This window comes from Oncorhynchus keta, chromosome 9 (assembly GCF_023373465.1).
Source record: "Oncorhynchus keta strain PuntledgeMale-10-30-2019 chromosome 9, Oket_V2, whole genome shotgun sequence".
NCBI classification, from domain to species: Eukaryota; Metazoa; Chordata; class Actinopteri; order Salmoniformes; family Salmonidae; genus Oncorhynchus; species Oncorhynchus keta.
The window spans coordinates 32895735-32920443 of NC_068429.1; the positions used below are offsets into that span (position 1 = coordinate 32895735).

Here is a 24709-nt window from a genome sequence, read left to right on the forward strand (position 1 = left end):
CTTACCTCCAGCTGGGTAAATGTATCCTTCATTTCAATGAGAGAGTAGTACTCTGTGCTGGGAGATTGAATTTCCGCTGGGGGTGGCTCGTTTGTGGGGTTATATAAGAGGTCTGGTCTGACCTGCTCAATGTGGGGGTATCTTTCTCAAGGGAGAGCTTCTCCTGCTGGGCTAATTATTTGATTAGGTGAAAGTCCAGCTGAAACTGTTTGGGATTGCCCTGTACCATTACTGTTCCAGACTTATAGAGATTTATATTAGCTGACTCAGAGTCCTCGTTGTCAAGTATCCTGAGTTTCCACCCCTCGTTAACACCTCCTCTCTTAACAAAGGGGTAGTGTGCTAATATAGCACTGTGCCATGCCAGGGGATGGTTTGTGTGGAAGATAAGGTTGCTGATGTTCCCATTTTTGTAATAGTCAGCAAAAAGTGTCTCTTGATTTTCCATAAGGAGCTTCATTTTGTAGTCTTTTCTTGCTTTATCATTCTTTACATACACAGGGTACTGTATATTAATTACCTCTGAACAGCGGGAGGCAGCTTCTAAGGCCTCTCCATTTGGTTGGAGTAGACTGTTTGACTCTCCTGCCATTGTTGTGCTAAAGGACTTTCACACCTCTCACTTGATACGTCAGTGCTAATTGAAGCTGTATCAAACTTGGCACCCTTAATTTACCACTCAGTCCCTATAAAGTAATGTAGTGTATTTTTCTTCTTGGCTTTTTGAAATAAAATACTGTGTCTGACTAAACATTACTCACTCAGTTCCAGGTTGGATGGTGTTTTCAGGTTTCTGTTGTTTTCCAGAGAATTCGCTGTATAGAATAATAATCATTGGTAGTTGTAAACCTCCAGGTGATTCCTTAATTCCGTCCAAAATCAGGTTGTAGGTTTTGAGTTTTGATTTGGAGTGAAGGTTATGTTGTCGAGGGTAGCATCCTGTATATGTTCCTGACAAAAAATCCAAGTTCATCTAACTCTAAATCTATCTTTTTTTAAAGAAAATGCTGAAAAATGCAGGAGCTCATGTGATCATGACCTCTAGCCTGCTCTCTCTCTCTCTCTCTCTCTCTCTCTCTCTCTCTCCATTATCTATCTTTGTTACTTAATGGTCATTACCTAACTTCTTTTTCTTCCATCTCTCCCTTCCTCTCTCTATCTGTCCCCCTCCGCCCTGCCTCCTGTCCCCTGGGTCCTGTGTGTAGGTGATAGCAGCGGAGGGGGAGATGAACGCTTCGCGGGCTCTGAAGGAGGCCTCTCTGGTGATCGCTGAGTCTCCATCGGGCTTGCAGCTGCGCTACCTGCAGACCCTCAACACCATAGCTGCCGAGAAGAACTCCACCATCATCTTCCCCCTGCCAATGGACATGATGCAGGCCTTCATGAAGAGAGACTGAGGGGAGCCTGTTGGGTGCTGTGTGAGTGCTGTTACACACCTACAGTACACACACACAAAACAAACATTCCCACATACAATGGGGCAAAAAAGTATTTAGTCAGCCACCAATTGTGCAAGTTCTTGAAAAGATGAGAGAGGCATGTAATTGGAAATTGTAAGTGCATTTTAGTCTGTTTTAATAGCAGTATTTATCCTCAAGACTACATGCTCTTCAGATGCTGTTACAGTACCTATGCAGTATACATTACTGTATAATACATGGTATGTGTTATACACTGAGTTTACCAAACATTAGGAACACCTTCCTAATATTGAATTGCACCCCCTCAAAACAGACTCGCCAGGGCATGGACTCTACAAGGTGTTGAAAGCGTTCCACAGGGATGCTGGCCCATGTTGACTCCAATGCTTCCCACAGTTATGTCAATTTGACTGGATGCCCTTTGGGTGGTGGATCATTCTTGATACACACGGGAAACTGTCGAGCGTGAAAAACCCAGCAGCATTGCAGTTGATGACACAAACTACCATACCCCGTTCAAAGGCACTTATATTCTTTGTCTTGCCCATTCACCCTCTGAATGGAACACATACACAATCCATGTCTCAAGGCTTAAAAATCATTCTTTAACCCGTCTCCCCCTCTTTATCTCCACTTATTGAAGTGGATTTAACGAGTGACATCAATAAGGGATCATTGCTTTCACCTGAAATGGCCTGGTCAGTCTGGCATGAAAAGAGCAGGTGTTCTTAATGTTTTGTATTGTCAGTGTATTCTGTATTCTGTACATTATTTCATGTTACTAAACCACTCTGTTGTAACCTATTTTTCTCATATTGAAATGATTTCTTATCATGTTTATATTTTCATATCCTTATCATGTTTATATTTTCATATCCTTATCAAACTTGCTGTTGAACAGTTTCTATAAAGGTCAATGTTGATTACGATGAATTGTAAATGTATTGACATATATTTGAATCTGAACTTTTCTCTTACACTTTTGTCCTTCAAAGCCATATTGTTATTTTCACTATGATTCAGCCTTTAAATAAAAATTATATACACTTTAAATGATATATATAATGGAGACAACACATCTAGTGTCGGTGACATAAGGTTTTATTGAAACAATAGTAAGGCCTGGGGAAAACCATTGAACTTGACATTGACTGCTGTTACGTTAATTGCGTGATCCTTATACTCCTGCCTGGCTGACACCAAACAAATACAATTTAAAGGCAATGTTCCCACATTGGTGGAGACTGCATTCACGGTAAACACTGCATATATCGTCTCAATCGGAAAATGACCTTTAAATTGTTATTGCGAAAACTGTAGCAATACGGATTGATAACTAGTGAGGTTATGTCTGGCAGTGTGATTTCCTCAAAGCTTTGTCTCCCTGCCTCTGTTGGTTCAGATGATTGTAATATTCTAGGTTTCTTAATGGTGAGATACTGAATTAGAAACAGCCTAATGTTGCTGACGTCGTATAAAATATATTTCAATCTTAATGCAGATTGTAGCAGGTGCAAAGCCTTATCTAAACCTGTGGTTCCATTAAAGCCCTTATTATTGGTCACGTGCATGCTATTTGCATACGTAAAAAAACAAACAAATAAAGTCCTCATTTTATTATCAGAAGACTGCATTGGGTAACTGCTCCTAAATATCCTTGGATGAATTTAGAAGCAGGGGTGGGCTGAAATAATGACACAACATTATCACAATACGAAAACATGAAATGAGAAACATACATTTTACATGTGGTGGGGGAGTAGAGCTAGTCTATTACAGTACCTTATTGGCATTGCAATTGTGCACCAGTGCTCTGTATCAGATATACAGGGTTATGACAGCCTCTTCTACTCTAATCAAAGCAAGACATTCTAATCTAAAAGCTCAATATTCTTTGACACATTTCCTTTTTCAAAATGTAAAAAATCAACAAAAAGCCTCCTCCCACTGGCAGTCAGAAGAAAGGAAGTTGGCGGGGCATAGAGGGTTCCCCATTAAGTCTCATGGCTGGAGCTGCTCAGTGTGTGCGGTAAAGTCAGGCGGCAGGGTTAGGGGTTAAAGGTGAGGGTTCACAGCTCCAGCTCAGCCATGGCCCGCTCCAGGGGGTCGCTGGTCCAGTACTCATGGTCCCAGCCCAGGAACCAGCCGGTGAACGTGGGTGGCTCGAACCCTTGCTTGATCTTCACGATGGGTGTCCTGAGGTCACGGTTGGCAGGGTCCGTCTCAATGTAACGCACAGCTGGGGGAGGAGGGGATTAAAGTATAGTTCTTTAGAGAGCAGTTTACCCAGTGGGGAACTTCTCAATCAAATGATTTTAGTCATGAGTAATGCACTCAAAAGGAAAAGATGGCATGAACACTCTCTACGTAAAACTGTCTGTAAGATCATTCATAAATCATTTATTCAATTAAGCAGTTTTCAATTTTATGACTTACCGGAGGCCATCGCCTCAGTCTTCTCCTCTTCGTGGGCTTCATTCCCGATCCAGACAAACACCTAGAAGAGGATATTCAACTTTCATTAGACTATGTACAGCAATTCATATGTTATCCACTGTGTTACTGTGCAGGTGTAAGATCTTAATTTGTTCACTCTTGTTGCTGAGAATTTTCCTTTACCACAGGAAATTCAGATGAGCTTTGTGATTTACATAAATTCACTGACAACCCACACTAAGACAGGGTTATATTAAGAGTATTGCACTTTTTATGTAGTTTACTTTAGTCAACCTTATTTTGCTGTTAAAATATAGGTCAAATTAAGATCCTATATCTGCATACTTAATAACATTCACATCTCAGAAAATACCACATGCTAATTGATCTACCTGATCCCATGTGTCCAGGATCATGACATCATCAGTGGCCAGATCTTCTTGGGTCATCTCCCCAGGCACCTCCTCAATCTGGGTGGAGAAGGCGACAAGGCATTTGAAAAAACAGGGTTAAAGATGTTTAACCATGAATGGCTTATGGTATTAATAATGGGACTCACAATGAAGTTTCCAGACTTGTTGGAGCAGGCAAAGAGCCTGGGTGGATGGGCGTCCATCTTGTCCTTGCTTCTGAGTCTGGAGGAGGTGCGGTACGCTGCCTTCCCTCCTAGAGCCTCCCAGAAATCATCTGCATAGACACACACAATAGTCAGTTGGTTACGACATGCCACAGCCAGCCACAGAGCAAAGGTAAGCCAATGTCATTGGCACAATGTACATACCGGTCTCTCCGCCCTCAGGCAATTCTGAGGAGGACACCCCCAGGATAACACATAGCTGCTGGGTGCCATTTTTCTCAGTGTCACTGGCCCCCTGGCCCATCCACACGAAGGAGGCTCCAGGAGTCACCAGGAGGAAGGCATCGTTGGAGTTCAGGTTGGAGGACACAGCATCAACCTAGAGGTGGATAAGACATGGTGGGTAGAAAATGACCACGAGTGTCATGCCTGTAAATATATTGCAGTTTAGTAGCTGATTTCAGAAAAAAGAGAGGCATTGTCCTCATGTCACTCACCTCCACAGCTCTTGTACACCCTGCAGAGTTGGAGCGCACCTGGAAGAGGCGTGTTTCTGCGGGGGCGGACTGGCCCCCATCTCTGGACGTACCTCCCTTGTACACCACCATGGGTTGCCCCCCAAACATGCTCATGAGGTGAGCTGGCTCCTTGCCCTGGGCCACCCTCACCTGGACCACACAGAGCAAACTAGTTAACAAACATACCGTGGGTATACCAAACATTAAGAACTCCTGCTCTTTCCATGACAGACTGACCAGGTGAATCCAGGTAAATGCTACGATCCCTTATTTATGTCACTTGTTAAATCCACTTCTATCATTGCAGATGAAGGGGAGGTGACAGGGCAGGTAGCCTAGTGATTAGAGCATTGGACTAGTAATCGAAAGGTTGGAAGATTGAATCCCCGAGATGACAAGGTAAAAATCTGTTGTTCTGCCCCTGAACAAGGCAGTTAACCCACTGTTCCTAGGCCATCATTGAAAATAAGAATTTGTTCTTAACTGACTTGCCTAGTTAAATAATTCAAAATAAGGAGTTTAATCATTGAGACATGGATTGTGTATGTGTGCCATTCAGAGGGTGAATGGGCAAGACAAAACATTTAAGTGCCTTTGAACGGGGTATGATAGTAGGTGACAGGCGCACCGGTTTGTGTCAAGAACTACAATGCTGCTGTGTTTTTCACACTCAACAGTTTTCCGTGTGTATCAAGAAAGGTCCACCACCAAAAGGACATCCAGCCAACTTGACAACTGTGGGAAACATTGGAGTCAACATGGGCCAGTGTGGTGAAAAACAAAAAGAAGTGGATCTTTGGAAGAATATAATTGTATTTAATTACATCTATTTGGAAATCTATGGACATACTTGCAACGCAGCCTTGCATGTGTCTGCAAATATTTCCCACAGGGTGGCAGCAGTGAGCTCTGAACAACAAGGCATGAAAACACTAAGCACCAAGTGTTGTACAGCGCTCCCCACCCTACTCTCCCAGCATGCTGTGTATCTGTCTGGCTGGCTGACAACAGGAAGTCCTGTTTAGTGGATGCAGCAAGCTTGTCTCGCCATCCGCCAGCACAACGGGGCCTTTTCTCTCTCCTCCCGTTAAAGAGCAACTGCTCCTAAAAAGCAACTTCTTGATTAGAAAATGGCCAATGTGGCATCGATATGAGTCAGAAAAATGTATTTTGTGTAAAAATGAACTACAAAGTGTAAATAGAATAATTATGATCATAATGTCAGTCTCGTCCAAAACTGAGATTTGCGAGATGATAGGATAAATTGTGCAGTATGTCACGGAATGACGAGTACCGTAACAGTTTTCAGTGGGCTGTGTTTATTTGAATTGTTTCCACAGCTGGCAGCACCCAATCATCAATTCAGAGCGCAGTTGCATGCGACCCAAACGTAATGCCCATGGTCAATTTAGTTTGACATTCGATTTCCCTATCGGGGCTAGTTAGGGACCATCAGTAAATTACACAATGTACATAGGACAATATTTTAAAAAGGTCCATAGCTCCAAATTTCAATGACTTAATAACCTCAAACCAACTAAAATCATATACAAATATTAAAATCATTTAATGAGAGAACTAAAAGATGTGCAACATGAAAATGTTATCCTACTTGTGTAATTTATTGACGGTCCCTAACTATACCAAGCAATGGGCTATCCAAAGTCTGACTGTGTGCATTTCTCACTGTTTAGTCTCTCGAGTGTTTGTTCTCCTCTTAACACCATTCCTGACATTTTGGGACCTGGGTGAGCCTGCACAAAGCCTTGTTCAGTTTTATTTGTTTTCAAAATTGGAGACTACTAATCGGAGAAATAGAGATTAGGTGCATATTGCACAGAGTTAATGAAGAAGTCTACCTCTGTACTGAAAACATGTGTGAGGCAATGTTGCAATCTTGGATGTTTAGTGTGATGACTAATATCCATGCACTGAGTTCCTCTAAATACTGTTTCTGTTGAATGACTATGAATCACACTGTTACAAATGTATGTATGATTGTGTGTCAAATTAAATCAAATTGAATTTGTCACATGCGCCAAATTCAACAGTTGTAGACCTTACAGTGAAATGCTTACTTACAAGCCCTTAACCAACAATGTTTACTTACAAGCCCCTAACCAACAATGCTTTAACACTTTTTTTTCTTAAAACTTCTTTAGTAAAAAATAGATAAGTAAAAAAAATAGATAATAAAATTAACAAATAATTAAACAGCAGCAGTAAAATAACAATAGCAAGGCTAAATACAGAGGTTACCGGTACAGAGTCAATATGCAGGGGCACCGGTTAGTTGAGGAATTAGGTACATGTTAGTAGAGTTATTAAAGTGAATATGCATAGAAGATAAACAGAGAGGAGCAGCAGCATAAAAGAGGGGTCTGGGTAGCCATCAGCTGTTAGACATCATGGACAGTTTGATGGAACATAAACAGGTTTGTGACTGACTTTTCCACCCTGGTGGGCTTCTCCACAAATGCAGGATCACTGTTAGTCATGCATTATAACAAATCAATTAAATAACTACGTAGTGCAGGGCCCCATTTTTCACACTGGCTATAGACAGGAAGGTGAGACTGACAGGCACAAACAGACAGGTACACAGAAAGAGATGGTTGCAGACATTCTCAGAGCATGGAACCTTATACAGAGCCAGGGCATGATCTAGCCAAATCACAATGAACTGCAGTATATAAAACAACCTACAACAGCGTTTCCCTAACTCGGTTCGGGGACACCAAGGTGTGCATCTTTTGGTTGTTGCTCTGGCACGACACAGCTGATTCAAATAATCAAAGCTTGATGATGAGTTCCTTATTTGAATCAGCTGTGTAGTGCTAGGACAAAAAAAACAAAATGTGCACCCCTTGGGGGACCGAGTTTGGGATAAGCTGACCTAGAATCACTGGTGGCCTCTATATAACCTATGCAATGGTCCTTGCTTGAGTTGAGCACATCTCATAAGGACGAGCAAGACAGCTCTTTGTCCCTACAACAGGTCAGGGAATTGGCTCGTCTGGGAACAGTAACTGTGCCAGAGTGATGAAGCAACAGAATCCGAGAGGATAAAGGGAACACCCTCATAAACATGGCCCTTAATGTCCTGTTTTGGGTCCCTGTTGATTTCAACCAGCTGATTGCTCTGTAAACACATTGAGCCATATCAGTTAAATACTCTGCTCTGTACTGAGTTATGCAGCCCTGAGAGGGGAGTACCAGGGTGGTAATAGGAGCACCTGAAACCTGGGGAGAGAAAGCAAATGAACGACAGGAAACAATGTGAGGAAGAGGGAGAGTGACACACAGGGTTACACAGGGTTACTGGTTCAAATATAGATGAAGCTAAGAGGAAACCATAGAAAAAAGGAATATGCCACTTCTATACACACACACACCCACCCACTTACAAACACACATTCATTACCTGCACAGGCCCACCACCAAGCTCATCGTCCAACTGGGCACCCAAGATGGCCGAAGCACCAATTTCGTCCTGGGAAGAGTCACTTCCTTGCCTGAGAGACATTCTAGTTAGCAATGTATCTCTTCTGATTGTCTCTCTACTGTTTAATTGTACTTTTACTTTAGTGTTTCTCTTACCACATGTAGATGATGTGCCCTTGGCGTCCTCCATGGTGGTAGTTATAGAGGATGATGTAACTGTCTCCGCCATAGAACTGTCCATGTGTGGAGGGGTCCACTTCCACCTTGTCTGATCCCTCAATACGCCAGATCTGTACATAAACATACGCATGATGTGACCCCTAATGGTGGCAGGCTACCAAAACAGAGCTAAATATGTAAATACAAATTCATGCCCCTGTCATTTGGTTGCTATCTGTTCATCAGAGATTTCCTACTTCAATATCCTTCCTCTATCAGCTACATTGGTCTGAAACCCTAGCATACCTCCCCCACAGTCTACATAGATTAGCTCACAGAATTATTTTTTACTGTATACTGTATAATAGCCCTAATACATAAAGCTGATAGTGACAAGCAATACTGGGGCGGCAGGTAGCCTAGTGGTTAGAGCGTTGGGCCAGTAAACGAAAGGTTGCTAGATTGAATCCCAGAGCTGACAAGGTAAAAATCTGTTGTGTTGCCCCTGAACAAGGCAGTTAACTGTTCCTAGGCCATCATTGTAAATAAGAATTAGTTCTTAACTGACTTGCCTAGTTAAATACAGGTTAAATTAAAAATAAATACTCATCCTGATAGTTACTCTAAGAAAGATTACTGGGAAGGCTTGTCATACAATGTGGGCACAGGCCCAGCCATTGGTCTTGTCCACCCACCTGCTTCTCTCCGTTGCCACCATCCACCATGCCGTGCTGGGCAGACATGGCGGGGGAGTCGTGGAGTGTGGCAGCATCAAATGGCACCTTCTCTATCTTGGCGATGCTGTTGGAGACATAGGCCACGCCCAGACCCTCCGTCTGGTCCTTGTCACGCCAGTTCTTGAAGAACTGTTTGAAGAGAGGCGTCTCTCCCATCTCCGGCAGGATCTGCACCTGGGTGTGTTTGGGGTAGCCCATCTTCTTGATGAACTCATCTGCTGCCTTCATGGCTGCCTTACGCTCCTCCAGGTTGGCTTCTTTACCTGGGTGAGAGTGTGTGGAAGTTGGGTGAGAAATACAAAAAGTGGGTTTAATGAATTCAACCACTTAGAAACTATAAAGATGGAGGACTTTATATAAATAACGGAGGACAATTATATTTTGAATTTAGAACAACACCTTTCAGTTGCATCCATGGGTATCAATTGTGTACGGTAGGGTATGGCGCTCGCCATACCTTAGCTCAATACCAAAAATGTCAAATAGGCTACTAAAATCATTCCAATCCTGATTAAAAGGCAAATGTACTTTAGTGGTACATTGCGGACACCTGGGAGTGGGAGGGAAGGTTGTTTGTGTGGCTGGCTGGCTTTATGGGAGGCGCGTCGATGCAGCTGCAGGGAACAGGAACACTTTTTCTCAAAAGAGTGCAGAGTTAAAGATGGTTGTAGTAGCTGGCTTTGGCTAGGTAACTGCTGTTTGACTTCACATGAAACTAAACTAGTTTTAATCCCTTGTGCGTTGCAACTAATTATTGTATAACGTGTTTGTCGAATGTTAAGTCCCCTATTGACTGAGGTGATTGAAGCTACCGCAACAAGATGATAATGGCTGGAAGTTGTTTTTGCTGTTCTCCAAGTTGCATTTTTTTGAGTTTTTAAATGGTGTAGAAATGCAGTAAATGAGCTTCAATTTTATATACATTTCTTGGAGGTTAAGCTGAAATGACACCCGTGGTTGCATCATATGCTCTCTGTGGAAGTTTATCATGTGAAACTGTCCAAGACAATGTCTCATTCTCTAAATGTGGTCTGTAATGCTATGTGTTACCAAATGGACACGACAGCAGCCATACCATGCCAAAACAATTCCAGCTACAGTATTATGCTTTCATTGACTGGTTGAATTGGTGGAGAGTGTTGCAAACTGTGAAAAATCAGCTGATCATAAATATGTCTTTGATATTGGGTGACCCCAGCTGACCTTTCCAGATGAAGATCTTGCCATCGGAGCCGTGATCCAGGATGAAGCAGTCGCTGGACTCCAATGCACTCTGGGAGAATGGGTTCTCTGCTGCCACCATGGACATGGACATGTCTCCACTGGCATTTGACACCTGGGGGAGAGGAGGAGCGACAGAGGAAGAATTGCAGAGAGATCAGAGACGTGTAAGTGAAAAGTCCTCAGGGTCTATATGAGATGTTCTCATTATACAGCTAGACCAGTTGATCTTGGTTTCAGTAGATTGTTTCCTGTATTCCCACCTTGTACAGTTTGGCCATCTTCCTGTTTGAGGCATCAGCTTTGATGTCATCAGAAGATCCTTCAGGAAAGTGGGGTTTATCTCCCAGAACCTGAAGACGCACAGAGAAGATCCCTTTTAGATATACTGTTGAAAATTAAACAATGCTTTAACCACAGCTGGAGTTTATTCAAAAGTCCATTATGCACCATTAAACACCACAATAAACGTCAACCAATCACAGACAGAAAGAGCGATAAAGAGAGTAAGAAGACTCCTGTTCTTTAGTTGTTTATGATCTCACCTCTATCATCTTGTCTCGCTCTGCTCCCTCGTCACACACGTACACGCGGGCTCGCCCACTGCGCTCGTTGTCACGGATACCCTTGGCAACCTGAGTGGCCTTCAGCTTCTCAAAGTGGTTGCTCTGGGAGCCACACCACTGGTAGATCTCCTGTGGGAGGAGGGATACATAACAAACAGGATACGTGATGTGGTCAGCATCGACCAGGAATTTGTTTTCAAGAATTGTATGTGTATTTGGACAATCTCTCTATTAAACATTTCTCTTTTCTCTTAAGCAAGACGTGAAACATACAATGTGCATGCTTCTCTGTTTATTTTATTGAAATGTGACGCCAATGTTTAATGACGCTATGTCCGATGGTAACTCACGCTGCCCAGGTCCAGGATGAAGCAGTCTCCCTGGTTGAAGCTGTCCCAGCTGACAGGCACCTCCGTCGCCCTGACAACACGCCGACCTTTGACCTGTAGCACCCGCTGCATAACCACCTCGTTGGTAACAACATGTTTGAACCCAGATGCTACGCCTCCTTTCTAAAACAGTGACAAAAGATATGTCACGGTTAATATGGAGCCATTCACATTTCTAGGGCATATTTCCACCATTAGATTAGATTAAAGGGGACAATACAAGGAGGACTTTATACCTATTAAAAGGTTGATGTACCACAAAACCATTTAGGTATAGAGACTAGTTTATAACAATACCCCTGCCTGAGGTATGAATGCAATATTATGTGTGTCATGACTTGGGTTTAAGCGCAATAATGACAAAACTGTCAAAGACAATTCTAATTGTCATCTCAAATAACATCTCCTCACCAAGTACTTCAGTCCAACCTTGAAGTAACCCAGCAATACTTTGGATTCATGTCCCTGGACCTCACGGTACTGGATGGGTTTACCTCCCAAATAGTCATCCATCTGGACTGTGAAGATGGCTGCTGCTCCACTCTCATCCTGGGTGCAAAAGTCGCCTGGGGCAGAAAATCCACAGAAGTTAAATTCAAACTCTGAATTGCAATGTTTTGCTCTCTTGTCTTTGTACAATGGAGGCCCAACCCCCAATGGCTACTTAGTCTGCTAGATTCCACAGACGTCATGGATGACTATTTCCCTAAAGCAAAACTCAATGGACACATACCGGTACATCGAATGAACCAAGTTTGAGTATCACTCACTTAGTCCATTTCCCATCAATCATAGAGATAGAATTACAGTACATACCCACCACAAGTCACAGTGACTTGAAAGAGGATGCCCATTCTAGTAAAAGTATTTCTATGACGTCAATCATATCCACCAGGGCTTGTAATGCAACCCATCCTGCTCCTGGTTCTGTCCTCACCCAGCCAGAAGTGCAGGTCATACTGCAGGTTCCCGGAGCGCTGCTTGATGGTGTTGAGGATGAGGTAGGCGTCTCCTGTGTAGAAGCTTCCATACAGATTCTCTGGCACGGCCACCAGGTCAAACTTCTCAATCCTCCACACCTGCAGGCCTGCCTGCTGGCCAGCCTTCTCAAACTCAGGATGGTACACCATGCTGCCTGCATGGAAAGATCACACACACACACACACACATGCTTTGATAGAAGATATTGATGATATGGAACACTATTAATTCACCAATTGCCAAGTTATACAGAGACAGCAAGATAAGAACAAATATGACCTCAGGACCAAGATCTAAAGATTGAAAGACAAGAAAAGTCTGTCTCTACAATTTATGGACATATTTTGCAGAAGGGAGCCACTCCCTTCACTGAGAGCTGTTGTCATGGATATAAAGATAACATTTAGAGTCGTGAGTTAATAATGTGTGATGTGGTGACTCATTGGTGCCCTGTGCTGGGTGTTGGGAGTTTCTTCCTCTCTCTGATGGGAAAGTGCTGTGACTCGGTTTGTAACAGGCAGCCCCAGCAATGGTGCCACCACAGTATAAGTGTGTGTACAGAAGAGAGGAGAGAGACCATAGATGAACTACGGCATAGTGCACACACACACAGCACACTCGCAGTCAGGCATGCAGCCCAATGGGACAGGCCCACAAACATCACACTTCAGTCATATCAGACACCAAATGAGGAACTGTATTAAAAGCATGGAGTGGATGGCTACGCTCAGTGAGATTATCACATATTGTATTTGAGCTCATTTTGGCATGTGGGAACTTAATACCTATCCTCTTTGCAGATCACTATAGTGACCACAGAAAAGCATTTCAAAATGTTCAGTCAGTGGTCTAGATGCCAGGTAATCATGCCTAAGTTGGTTCCTGCACTTAGACAGTAGCCCTGCCACACACTGTTTCCACAGCAAACAAACACATAAGGTGATGCCCACTGAAAGGGAAGTGTCAGACATCTATATTTGCTCAGGTTTCAAAAGCAGTAACCGATCAAGATAAGATTACAAGGCCTCGTTTCTTATCCGTTTTGAAACACACAACAACAACAGTTCAAATCAAATGAGAAGTTAAATTACGGTCGGCCTACATCTACATAGCATAACACACCCTGAATGAATTCTATCCACACAACATTCCAGACAGCGCAAACAGGCTTCTCTGTGCTCTTAAATGAGGCCATGTTCTAGAGAGTAAACACAGTGTTTTCTGCACCGGGGCCCATCTGCATGCCTCAGGACTCAGGTCTCCAACTAATATATTTAGGGAAAGACTGCCGTTTGGGTCTCCTTTTCAATTTGTATGACTAACCCTCAGCATCAGAGCATGGGAAAGAATTCACACGTGACCTTTGTTTGGGAGAGAATTCAGGCAACCCTAACCCCGAAGAATATGATGTTCCCTTTTCCTCTGTCGCTACTCTTTTGTAACCTATGACAGATTTCACAAGCAGCCACATACTTATTTCCCATATCTTTTCTTACATGAAGACATGGTAGTACGTCTTATAGCCATCGTAAAGTTCAATATTGATGTCGTTTTCAATCACACGGGTATCTGTCCTGTTACATTTTTACAGGGGGAACAATCTGCCACCGGAGAGAGCAAACAGAGAACAAACCATTGGCCATAAACAACACATTGATTCCTGTTTCAGTTGAAAATATAATCATTTGATCAACACCAGATCATGAAGTCAGATTTACAGCTCCCGGGGATCTAAGGAACCTGAGCCTAAACACCCCCCTCTGCAGCTGGATCCTGGACTTCCTGACGGGCCGCCCCCAGGTGGTAAAGGTATGTAACAACACATCAACCACGCTGGTCCTCAACACGGGGGCCCCTCAGGGTGCGTGCTCAGTCCCCTCCTGTACTCCCTGTTCATTCATGACTGCACGGCCAGGCACGACTCCAACACCATCATTAAGTTTGCCAATGACACAACAGTGGTAGGCCTGATCACCGATAACGACAAGACAGCCTATAGGGAGGAGGTCAGAGACCTGGCCGTGTGATGCCAGGACAACCATCTCTCCCGCAACGTGATCAAGACAAAGGAGATGATTGTGGACTACGGGAAAAGGAGGGCCGAGCACGCCCCCATTCTCATAGATGGGGCTGTAGTGGAGCAAATTGAGAGCTTCAAGTTCCCTGGTGTCCACATCACCAACAAACTAACATGGTCCAATCACACCAAGACAGTCATGAAGAGGGCACAAAAATACCTATTCCCCCTCAGGAGACTGAAAAGATTTGGCATGTGTCCTCAGATCCTCAAAAGGTTCTACAGCTGCACCATCGAGAGCATCCTGACTGGTTGCATCACTGCCTGGTATGGCAACTACTCGGCCTCTGACTGCAAGGCACTACAGAGGGTAGTGCATACGGCACAGTACATCACTAGGGCCAAGCTTCCTGCCACCCAGGACCTCTTTACTAGGCGGTGTCAGAGAAAGGCCCTAAAATTTGTCAAAGACTCCAGCCACCCTAGTCATAGACTGTTCTCTCTGCTACCGCATGGCAAGCAGTACCGGAGTGCCAAGTATAGTTCCAAAAGGCTTCTTTTACACGGCTGCTACTCTCTGTTATTATCTATGCATAGTCACTTTAATAACTCTACCTACATGTACATATGACCTCAATTACCTCGACTAACTGGTGCCCCTGCACATTGACTCTGTACCGGTACTCCCTGTATATAGCCTCGCTATTGTTATTTTACTGCTGCTCTTTAATTATTTGTCACTTTTATTTCTCATTCTTATTTTTTTTAGGCTAAAAATATATAATAATAATAATAATAATTAACTGCATTGTTGGTTAGGGCTTGTAAGTAAGCATTTCACTGTAAGGTTGTCTTCGGCGCATGTGACAAATACAATTTGATTTGAACTACTGTATATTGACAGATCAGCCCAAGTCAGCTTTTACTTGAAACTCTGTCCAACACCATGAACATTGCCATGCCTCCAGATAGAGAGAACCAAATAAATATATGATGAATGAATAGAATGGGCTTGAAACCTCTAACCCTGGCAATTCGACTGGTAAACTCATCATGGGTACCCTCGCAATGGTTGCTTGGTATTATGAGGTCATTTCCATGGAAAGGTAGAATGTTCATTCAAATGATGCTAACTGATGTGGCTCATGCAATGGAATGCATTTTTTGTCATGTAATTTGAGTTGATTTAACAAATCACAGCACAGATTGCTGGGTACATTGCTGGGTACACTTCCTGCTTTTGCTTCCTGCTTTGCTCCTATGGGTACATCACGCAATGACCGTTAATCCACCCATTATGCCATCATTGACTTGAATGGGGACACCCGTTCTATTCATTCTTATTTATATGGGGAGAACTACACCTGCAGCTCACTATGTTTCCATGCCTTGAACAATTTGTATTAAATGAATTCCAAACTTTAATTCCAAACTTTTTGAAGTGCTTGCAGTATGAAGTATGATGTAACATGACCAAATACCTGTAACTGTGATCTCTACTCTGACAGAGAGGACTGTTCGCTCTGTGAGAACATCAAGGCCCCCAGTGCTAGATCACTACCAAGGTATTTACATATGAAACATCATCTGAGCAAGAGCCCTGCAAGAAGTTATCTTTCTTTGAGCGTGTGGCCAGCTCCTCTCAGCTCCCACTGTCACGTCTCATCAGAGAAAGCAGCTAATTAAGTTGCATTGCATATATGATTATTTTCTGTATATGATATGAATACATGCATTTATCAAAATATATTGCAGCAACCTGACAAGTGACACTGCTGCGACTTTACTTAGATGCAAGCAACGGTATCTTCCTCTGTAATTACTTGTCTGCTTATGTGCTCGGAGAGGGGATGTCATTTGTTTACTGTAAATCATGTCCCTGGGCCTCACAGTGTTGACTAGCAATGCTATACTAGCAGAAATGACTATATGCCTATGTTGTGTCACTGTCAACACAAACTATACTCTAACTCAGTCACTTCTCTGATGATAATCTCCTCTGTGTTCTGGTCAGTGACTCAGAGGGGGTAGTTTGGTAGACTTCATACTCCACAGGAGGGAGAATAAATAGAACAGATCACCTGACTGCTGGTCCCAGTCTCATTGGCACATGAGGATAACAGAGCTGCCCCATGCAAATCCTCAAGACTTACGCAAGTCATTACCCTTCCCTCTTCTCCACAACCACATAAAAGTTAGTCAGTCATTCCAGTATTCCCGCCCCTCAGAGACTTGCTGCTGGCCTGTACGCTGCACCCCTCCCCCACCAACCAGCCCCTTTTTATTCTTCAGTATCAGATGAACTGGAAAAAGCTTGGAATGTGTTCTGGGTAAGCTGCTACACGGTCTTTACTGAGGCCCAGAGAAAGGAGGGATGCTGGATTCGAGAAACTGCAAACCAATTACGTTATAGATTACACGAAATACACAATCATAACAGGAAAACCAAAATGTTAACTCGATTTTTGCTCTCAATCTGATAGGGTTCAAGTGTTATGTCTAGTACTCAAATCAATGCATTGATGAAGATCTTCACGTCCATCCTAAGTTTCCTATAGTTCGGTTTGGAAGAGAGATTCCTCCGTACTAATTTAGGGGTGACTCATTTTCTCCACTCAGGCTTCTCCCTCAGCTGAGTGTGTATCATGTGCCTACCCTCAACTCTACAGGCCTTCCCAGATAGACATTCAGTTTGGCTCCTTTAACCCCTTCTCTCCATCTACATACTGCAGTGCTTACACAGAGTATTATATCACCTGGAGAGGAAGAGAATCAGAGCCAGACTGACTTTATGGCAGTGTAAACACACAACTCCGGTTATAAGGTCGGACATTAAACTTGTGCGTGGGCGGGTACCGTTTCTAAAAGGGTTCAAAGTCAAGGACAAAGAACATCTTATTTACCTGGCTTCTCTTTCATTCTCTCTCGCATAAAAGTAATGACGCACATAACACACTCACAACACTTATATATGGTTATGGCTCCAGCTAACACAGTGGATAATGTGTGTTAAAGTGAGGCACAGAGGGATTAGGTGCGCTGTCATTTGTGGCGTCAGACAGCTTTCCCTGGTCTGGGCCCTCACATCTGTGTGGGTAAGAATCAGACACTTCCCCTGCTGACTGAGTTCCAGGTTGCTCTGTCTCACACACACGCGCATGCACGCACACGCACGCACACACATTATTTGTTTACAGACAACCAAAGGCCAACACGCAACACTGTAACTTCCTCTTATATTGGTTATTCATCATGCAAGGCCAGTGTTTGGAGTTGTGAGTGTTTCCATGGTGACTAAGGATGTCCATTTATAGATATGAGAATGCCCAACTGTTGATGGGATATGAACAGTAGGCATAGACAAACAGGCAATCATGTGTGCCATTTGATTGACACACACTTGCACACCCTTTCAAACAATATACATTTAGCAGGAATATTTTGATATTGTAAAATGATCATGAATAATTTGACAGTCACTGTGCATAGTGAAGCATGCATTCAGAAGCATGTCTCTCTGTGTCTTGCAAAACCTATAAACTCTTATACAACTTTAACAAAGTTATTATGTTATTACAAAGTTGTAACAGTTTGATTAACTATGGTTCACAGGGGGGGAATCATCAGAGTGTAAGATCTTCTTCCACATATTATAATGGTTTGTGCATCTAAATGTAATCTGACATCTTGATGTTGGAGTCTTTTCTTTGTTCTCTTTTTATTGGTAAATGTCATTGTTTTTTCCAATGGTTTTATCCAAGTTTTTCACTGTCGGTCCATATATTACATGGCATCCTCCGATATAATAATTTGGCATAGCTCAATTTAAGTCATTGTCTCCGATAACATTTTTGTAATTCATAATGATGGCTGTTTTACTCCAATTACGCACAAAAAAAATCATCTTTCACCAAATATATAGTTTCAGCAAAAGCAGTATCAAAGCAGCGAAACATCGCCAGTTGAATAGGACTGACTGCATATTTAGTTTATGTTTTAAATCGTAGCCTATGAGTATAGCCTAAGGATCATCGAAAGAATAACGGTCCGGTTCTGGTTAAATCACCTCTATCAGTGGCATCTATCTTGCTTCATTGATTTAATGCATCATTGTAACAGGCGCCAGAGTGTCCGTACACAAATTAAAATGAATTGCTTACCGTATGCTGTGTGATTTAGACGTTTTCTAGGCCGCGGCGGGTGTTTTGAGGCTGCAGGAGAGGGCTTAATTTGTCAGGACAGTGTCGTTTGGCAGGGTGTGTTGGTGCGTCTGGCTTGGGCCGAGCAACTCCCTAAATGACACTCGCGATACAGGGGGATCAAGCTGGCATGTAAGTGCCGCGTTCAAGTGCAAGTCGGAAACGGAGGGTGTATAAAGTTAGCAAATAGGATATTTCAGAGTTCCGACTAGCATATGAGCGCGGCATAACCCCTCCTGTCTGGATGACAACCACAGATGACAACGGAGCATGATAGCCTATTACAGCCCACCACTTTTGTATGAATACCATACGGAGTACAACTGTGTCTTGCAAATTCTCTAATAAAAATGTGTTCTCTTTCTCTCAATGTTATGCATTCAAACGTGGCCATAAAACACTGAAAAACGATTAACTAAATACCCGAAAACATTGCCCACGCTTGCATTGCAGTTTATTTTGACAAAAGTTTGACACAGGGGCACAACTTTGGTTTTAGAAGTGGGGGGATATAATTATTATTATTATTTTTATTTTGTTGGATAAACACTCCAAACAGCCTAACTGACTGCTCAGAGCCACATCCGCATGGTCCCAAAGTAAACCGTTGCCACCGTTTGTATCACATTCTATTGATAAAACTGGGGAAGACAAAAATGCAATTTCAGAATGTGTGGGGGGGGGGTCCCCTTCCCCATCCTCAGTGAAAGTTGCGCCACTGATAGACATATACAATACCCTGTTTTGATTTAGCTACCTCTTTGCTTCTAGGGTGAGTCCTTATGAGGGCAAGTGAAGTCTGTCTGTTGGAAAGGCCATAGCACTATCTGCTGGTAAGGCTAAAGTATGGTTGGATGAATGTGATTTGTCATTTGAGGTGATTCTCTTGACTAGAGTGTGGATTTCATATGGCCTCTTTTCCAGAGGAACAACCTCCAATAATTTTTTTTAAATCACAAAATGCAGCTAATTTGATGTATGTCAAGTCCCACCCAGCGAGACCATCAAAGGCATTTCATTTTTACAATTGTTGTCCAACAAGTGTTTATAGGCCTTGATTGTTTAATCATAGAACTGAGCTCAGCAAGAGCTGCCTTCCCGTAGGGGTGGGAGGGTCAATAGACCTGAGAAGGCAGAACAGTGTTCGGGTTAGGGTGTAGGGTCTGAGCATAGACTGAAGGTTGGAAGGGGCAGATCCTCTTGCTGTTCCGTAGGCAGGTACCATGGTCTTGTAGTGGATGCGAGCTTCGACCGGAAGCCAGTGGAGTGTGCAGAGGAGTGGGGTGACATGAGAGAACTTGGGAATGTTGAACACCAGGCAGGCTGCAGCATTCTAGATAAGTTGCAGGTGTTTGATGTCACAAGCAAGGAGCCCAGCCAACAGCGAGTTGCAATAGTCCAGACGGAAGAGGACAAGTGCCTGGATTAGGACCTGCGCCACTTCCCGTGTGAGGTAAGTTCATACTCTACGGATGTTGTAGAGCATGAACCTGCAGGAGCGAGTCACTGAATTTATGTTTTCAAGTACATAACTATAGAGAACATACAAAAATGCTATGGTAATAAAAAATGTATGTTTACACACAAAGACGAAGGGGCTGTACATTCCAGTCATGTCCAGCTGAGGTCCTGGCTGCCTTTTAGGTCGACATGTTGGTGGAAGTGGCTCCACATTATCCTCTAGCACAGTGTGCCAACGGTCCTCTACCTCGGTGATTGCAACTGGTGAACTGGCCCTCCTCCACTTGTGGGCTGTCCTCTTCACACCTCTAGATGGCCAGGCGGGGGTGGGTGTGGAGCCTGGAGGAACCAGTTCCTACGTTTGAATGACTGGGGGATGGAGGGCCTGATTATGGTCTCTTTGGTGTTGGCTCCCAGAGGTAATCTCTACCACTATTGAGGATTTTTTTTAAATTAAGTTGGAAAGTTGTGTGGCATGGAGCATTGTCCTTCTGCAAAAACCAATCCTCAGATTTGGGGAACATTGTCAGAGCAGAAGGAAGCATGTTTTCTTCCAGGACAACCTTGTACGTGGCTTGATTCATTTTTATTTATTTATTTTACCTTTATTTAACCAGGTAGGCAAGTTGAGAACAAGTTCTCATTTACAATTGCGACCTGGCCAAGATAAAGCAAAGCAGTTTGACAGATACAACGACACAGAGTTACACATGGAGTAAAACAAACATACAGTCAATAATACAGTATAAACAAGTCTATATACAATGTGAGCAAATGAGGTGAGAAGGGAGGTAAAGGCAACAGAGGCCATGGTGGCAAAGTAAATACAATATAGCAAGTAAAACACTGGAATGGTAGTTTTGCAATGGAAGAATGTGCAAAAATAATGGGGTGCAAAGGAGCAAAATAAATTAATTAATTAAATACAGTTGGGAAAGAGGTAGTTGTTTGGGCTAAATTATAGGTGGGCTATGTACAGGTGCAGTAATCTGTGAGCTGCTCTGACATTTGGTGCTTAAAGCTAGTGAGGGAGATAAGTGTTTCCAGTTTCAGAGATTTTTGTAGTTCGTTCCAGTCATTGGCAGCAGAGAACTGGAAGGAGAGGCGGCCAAAGAAATAATTGGTTTTGGGGGTGACTAGAGAGATATACCTGCTGAAGCGTGTGCTACAGGTGGGAGATGCTATGGTGACCAGCGAGCTGAGATAAGGGGGGACTTTACCTAGAAGGGTCTTGTAGATGACATGGAGCCAGTGGGTTTGGCGACGAGTATGAAGCGAGGGCCAGCCAACGAGAGCGTACAGGTCGCAATGGTGGGTAGTATATGGGGCTTTGGTGACAAAACGGATTGCACTGTGATAGACTGCATCCAATTTGTTGAGTAGGGTATTGGAGGCTATTTTGTAAATGACATCGCCAAAGTCGAGGATTGGTAGGATGGTCAGTTTTACAAGGGTATGTTTGGCAGCATGAGTGAAGGATGCTTTGTTGCGAAATAGGAAGCCAATTCTAGATTTAACTTTGGATTGGAGATGTTTGATATGGGTCTGGAAGGAGAGTTTACAGTCTAACCAGACACCTAAGTATTTGTAGTTGTCCACGTATTCTAAGTCAGAGCCGTCCAGAGTAGTGATGTTGGACAGGTGGGTAGGTGCAGGTAGCGATCGGTTGAAAAGCATGCATTTAGTTTTACTTGTATTTAAGAGCAATTGGAGGCCACGGAAGGAGAGTTGCATGGCATTGAAGCTTGCCTGGAGGGTTGTTAACACAGTGTCCAAAGAAGGGCCGGAAGTATACAGAATGGTGTTGTGTGCGTAGAGGTGGATCAGAGACTCACCAGCAACAAGAGCGACCTCATTGATGTATACAGAGAAGAGAGTCGGTCCAAGAATTGAACCCTGTGGCACCCCCATAGAGACTGCCAGAGGTCCGGACAGCAGACACTCCGATTTGACACACTGAACTCTATCAGAGAAGTAATTGGTGAACCAGGCGAGGCAATCATTTGAGAAACCAAGGCTGTCGAGTCTGCCGATGAGGATGTGGTGATTGACAAGAGTCGAAAGCCTTGGCCAGATCAATGAATATGGCTGCACAGTAATGTTTCTTATCGATGACGGTTAAGATATCGTTTAGGACCTTGAGCTTGGCTGAGCTTTGACCAGCTCTGAAACCAGATTGCATAGCAGAGAAGGTATGGTGAGATTCGAAATGGTCGGTAATCTGTTTGTCGACTTGGCTTTCGAAGACCTTAGAAAGGCATGGTAGGATAGATATAGGTCTGTAGCAGTTTGGGTCAAGAGCGTCCCCCCCTTTGAAGAGGGGGATGACCGCAGCTGCTTTCCAATCTGTGGATGCGGCATTCACAAAGACAAATCTGCACGATTCCAGTCTTGCTGAAGTTTTCTTTCCCCTTTGTCGCACCTGCAGTGAAAACAACAACCAGGAAAAGCCCTGTGATCATTCAGATCAAGAAAGAGCCTTGACAAAATGGCTAAAGACGTAAAATGTTAAAGAGTACATCAAGACTTTCTTGAGATCAATCATTAAAGATCAAGAGAGCAAAGACAGATACATTCAGGACTATCATGAATGTTATGAATGAAAATTATTTTTTAATGTTTTTAAAATGTTAACAGACCAATATGAAATTTCACATTTCTCGTTTTTGAGTCAAGACATAGCCCTGGTGCAATTGAAGTCTACCCCTGGTAATGTAAATGTGTTTCTTGCAGCTTTTATCACGCCCTATGGGCAACTTGAACTATACACGCTCATGGAGCAGCTGCAGAGGATGGTTCTTTACCATGACACAGACTCTGTGGTCTATGTAAGCAAACAGGTTGATTGGAACCCCCCCCCCACTTAGCAACTATCTGGGTGGTTTAACAAGTGAACTGGAAGATGGTGATCATATCATAGAGTGGTCATCCTGTGGCCCCAAAAGCTTTTAGGACTAAAAACAATCATGTGGTGTTGAAAGCCAAAGGCGTGACACAAAACTATGAAAATGCCCCGCGTGTAAACTTGGAATCAATCACACGCTTAGGGGTTCATAAATGACCGGAATAGTGTATTAGAAATGTTGAACTCCTACAAAAAGTTTGATACAAAGGGGTTCCATCTACGTAATGCCCCACTTACTATAATATTCTGGGTAGTCTATGACAAGAGATTGCTTTTGCCTGACAGGACCACCTTGCCCTTTGGTTACTGACTTTATGTTACAAACCCTGTGTGTCTTAACCCTCAAGATATAAACGTTTGCTGTAGAAGGTTTTGATCCCAGGTTGCAACTACCATTTTCGGCCTTATTCGCAGGCCCATCCAATAGCTGTAAAACTTGTTTTGTAAAAAGTATTTTGGAGAATTCTGAAGATGTATTATCTCAGAAACCTGACAATATTTTGTGGTGCCATAGGTGTGATAAATTGACATTTAGGTGTGATACATTGAAAGCATATAATGTGTAACCCTCTGTAAAAAATAATTTCTGTCAATAGGTAAAGAGAGATATTTTAGATTCCTCCCTGTAGGCAGGAATAGATTGTAAAATTCTCGCACAGATATGTTGTTATTGAATTGTGGTTGGAAAGCCTTAGCCCTTGACCTGAGTTCTGTCCTGACAGAGAGCTACATACTCTGCATTGAAATGCTGAAAATTTAAGTTTTTTAAATTTAAGCTGCCTGTATTAGAGGTGTGACTAACCATGCCTATAACAATGTAGTGGGGTAATGGGCCTAAAAACAGGTTTTCTTGACTGCAGATTCTACTCCCCACAGGTATGCTGAATGTTTTCATGGTAATTCTTTGGAGAGTGTTAGGATCGAGATGATGGTTGTGTACCATAACCACTTTAATTTGTCTTTATTATGTATATATATATATAAATGTAAATGTAATATTAGATATGTAGAGAAGCTTTGGCAGGTCTAAAGTGGAGTTTACAATCGTTTTACCATAAGTAAAATCTGTATTTTTGTTCTGATCCGTTTTAAGCTCAACCTGAATGTTTTCAATATATTTCTTGCTTGCTACAGGTGCGTAGTGAGGCTTGTCATAGTTAACAGTGACCACATCCCCATCATTTCCATATATATGACCTGTTCTCAGGAGGGGCACATAACTGTCTCCTACCCTTTGATAGGATATGATGTCGGTATACACAAACATGTAGTCCAACCCTGCATGTATTGTCACGTCTGCTCCCGCTCTTCCCTTCCCCTGGCGCTTGAGGGCGGCAGATTACCCTGCATCACACACTCCTGCCATCCATCACTCACACCTGCCCTCCCTCGTCACTCACATCAACGTTATTGGACTAACCTGGACTCACTTATCACCCTTTTATTTCCTCCCCTATATCTGTCTGTTCCCCAGCTCTGATCCCCACTGTTGGACTGATTGTTTTTTGTCTTAGTTTTCTGTTTGCTGAAGCTGTGCTTGTCTCGTCATATGTCCGTTATTTATTAACTTAGCTTATTAGCTTCGTCTCTCCAGCAGCAATACATGTGACATGGATAAACATAAATATACCCATTTATTGGGATTCATCCCCAACATGTAGGCTAAATTACCACTGGT

General features: G+C 43.1%; 2 protein-coding genes across 3 annotated transcripts in view; one reads left to right on the forward strand and one right to left on the reverse strand.

The window, feature by feature from the left end:
• The window catches only part of LOC118385252 (stomatin-like), a 28900-nt gene extending 26550 nt beyond the window's left edge, over positions 1-2350 (forward strand). The window contains exon 8 of one of the 2 annotated variants that reach the window (XM_035772237.2): positions 1206-1336. In XM_035772237.2, coding sequence (XP_035628130.1) covers positions 1206-1209 — 4 coding nt within the window. In that variant the 3' untranslated portion in view covers positions 1210-1336. Of the gene's footprint in view, positions 1-1205 lie in introns of both variants that reach the window. The other variant, XM_035772236.2, reaches the window with a different exon arrangement.
• Positions 2351-2504: 154 nt separating this feature from the next.
• On the reverse strand, positions 2505-18880 carry LOC118385247 (gelsolin-like). Its single transcript, XM_035772229.2, has 16 exons — positions 18627-18880; positions 12406-12603; positions 11880-12034; positions 11430-11591; positions 11059-11208; positions 10777-10866; positions 10496-10628; positions 9251-9555; positions 8553-8686; positions 8377-8467; positions 4932-5102; positions 4639-4813; positions 4417-4544; positions 4250-4327; positions 3858-3918; positions 2505-3660 (listed from the first exon to the last, which is right to left on the reverse strand). The coding sequence occupies exons 2-16, from the start codon at positions 12596-12598 to the stop codon at positions 3491-3493; spliced, it is 2196 nt and encodes a 731-aa protein (XP_035628122.1). The 5' UTR covers positions 12599-12603; positions 18627-18880; the 3' UTR covers positions 2505-3490.
• Between the last annotated feature and the right edge of the window lie 5829 nt (positions 18881-24709).

Excerpts from the sequence above, each read along its gene's own strand:
- LOC118385247 (XM_035772229.2), bottom strand. The coding sequence starts at position 12,598 with ATGGTGTACCATCCTGAGTTTGAGAAGGCTGGCCAGCAGGCAGGCCTG. Across the intron at positions 8,687-9,250 it reads GTGGCAACGGAGAGAAGCAG|ATCTGGCGTATTGAGGGATC; the intron begins GTGGGTGGACAA and ends GTTTATGTACAG. Across the intron at positions 3,661-3,857 it reads GACTGAGGCGATGGCCTCCG|CTGTGCGTTACATTGAGACG; the intron begins GTAAGTCATAAA and ends CTCCTCCCCCAG.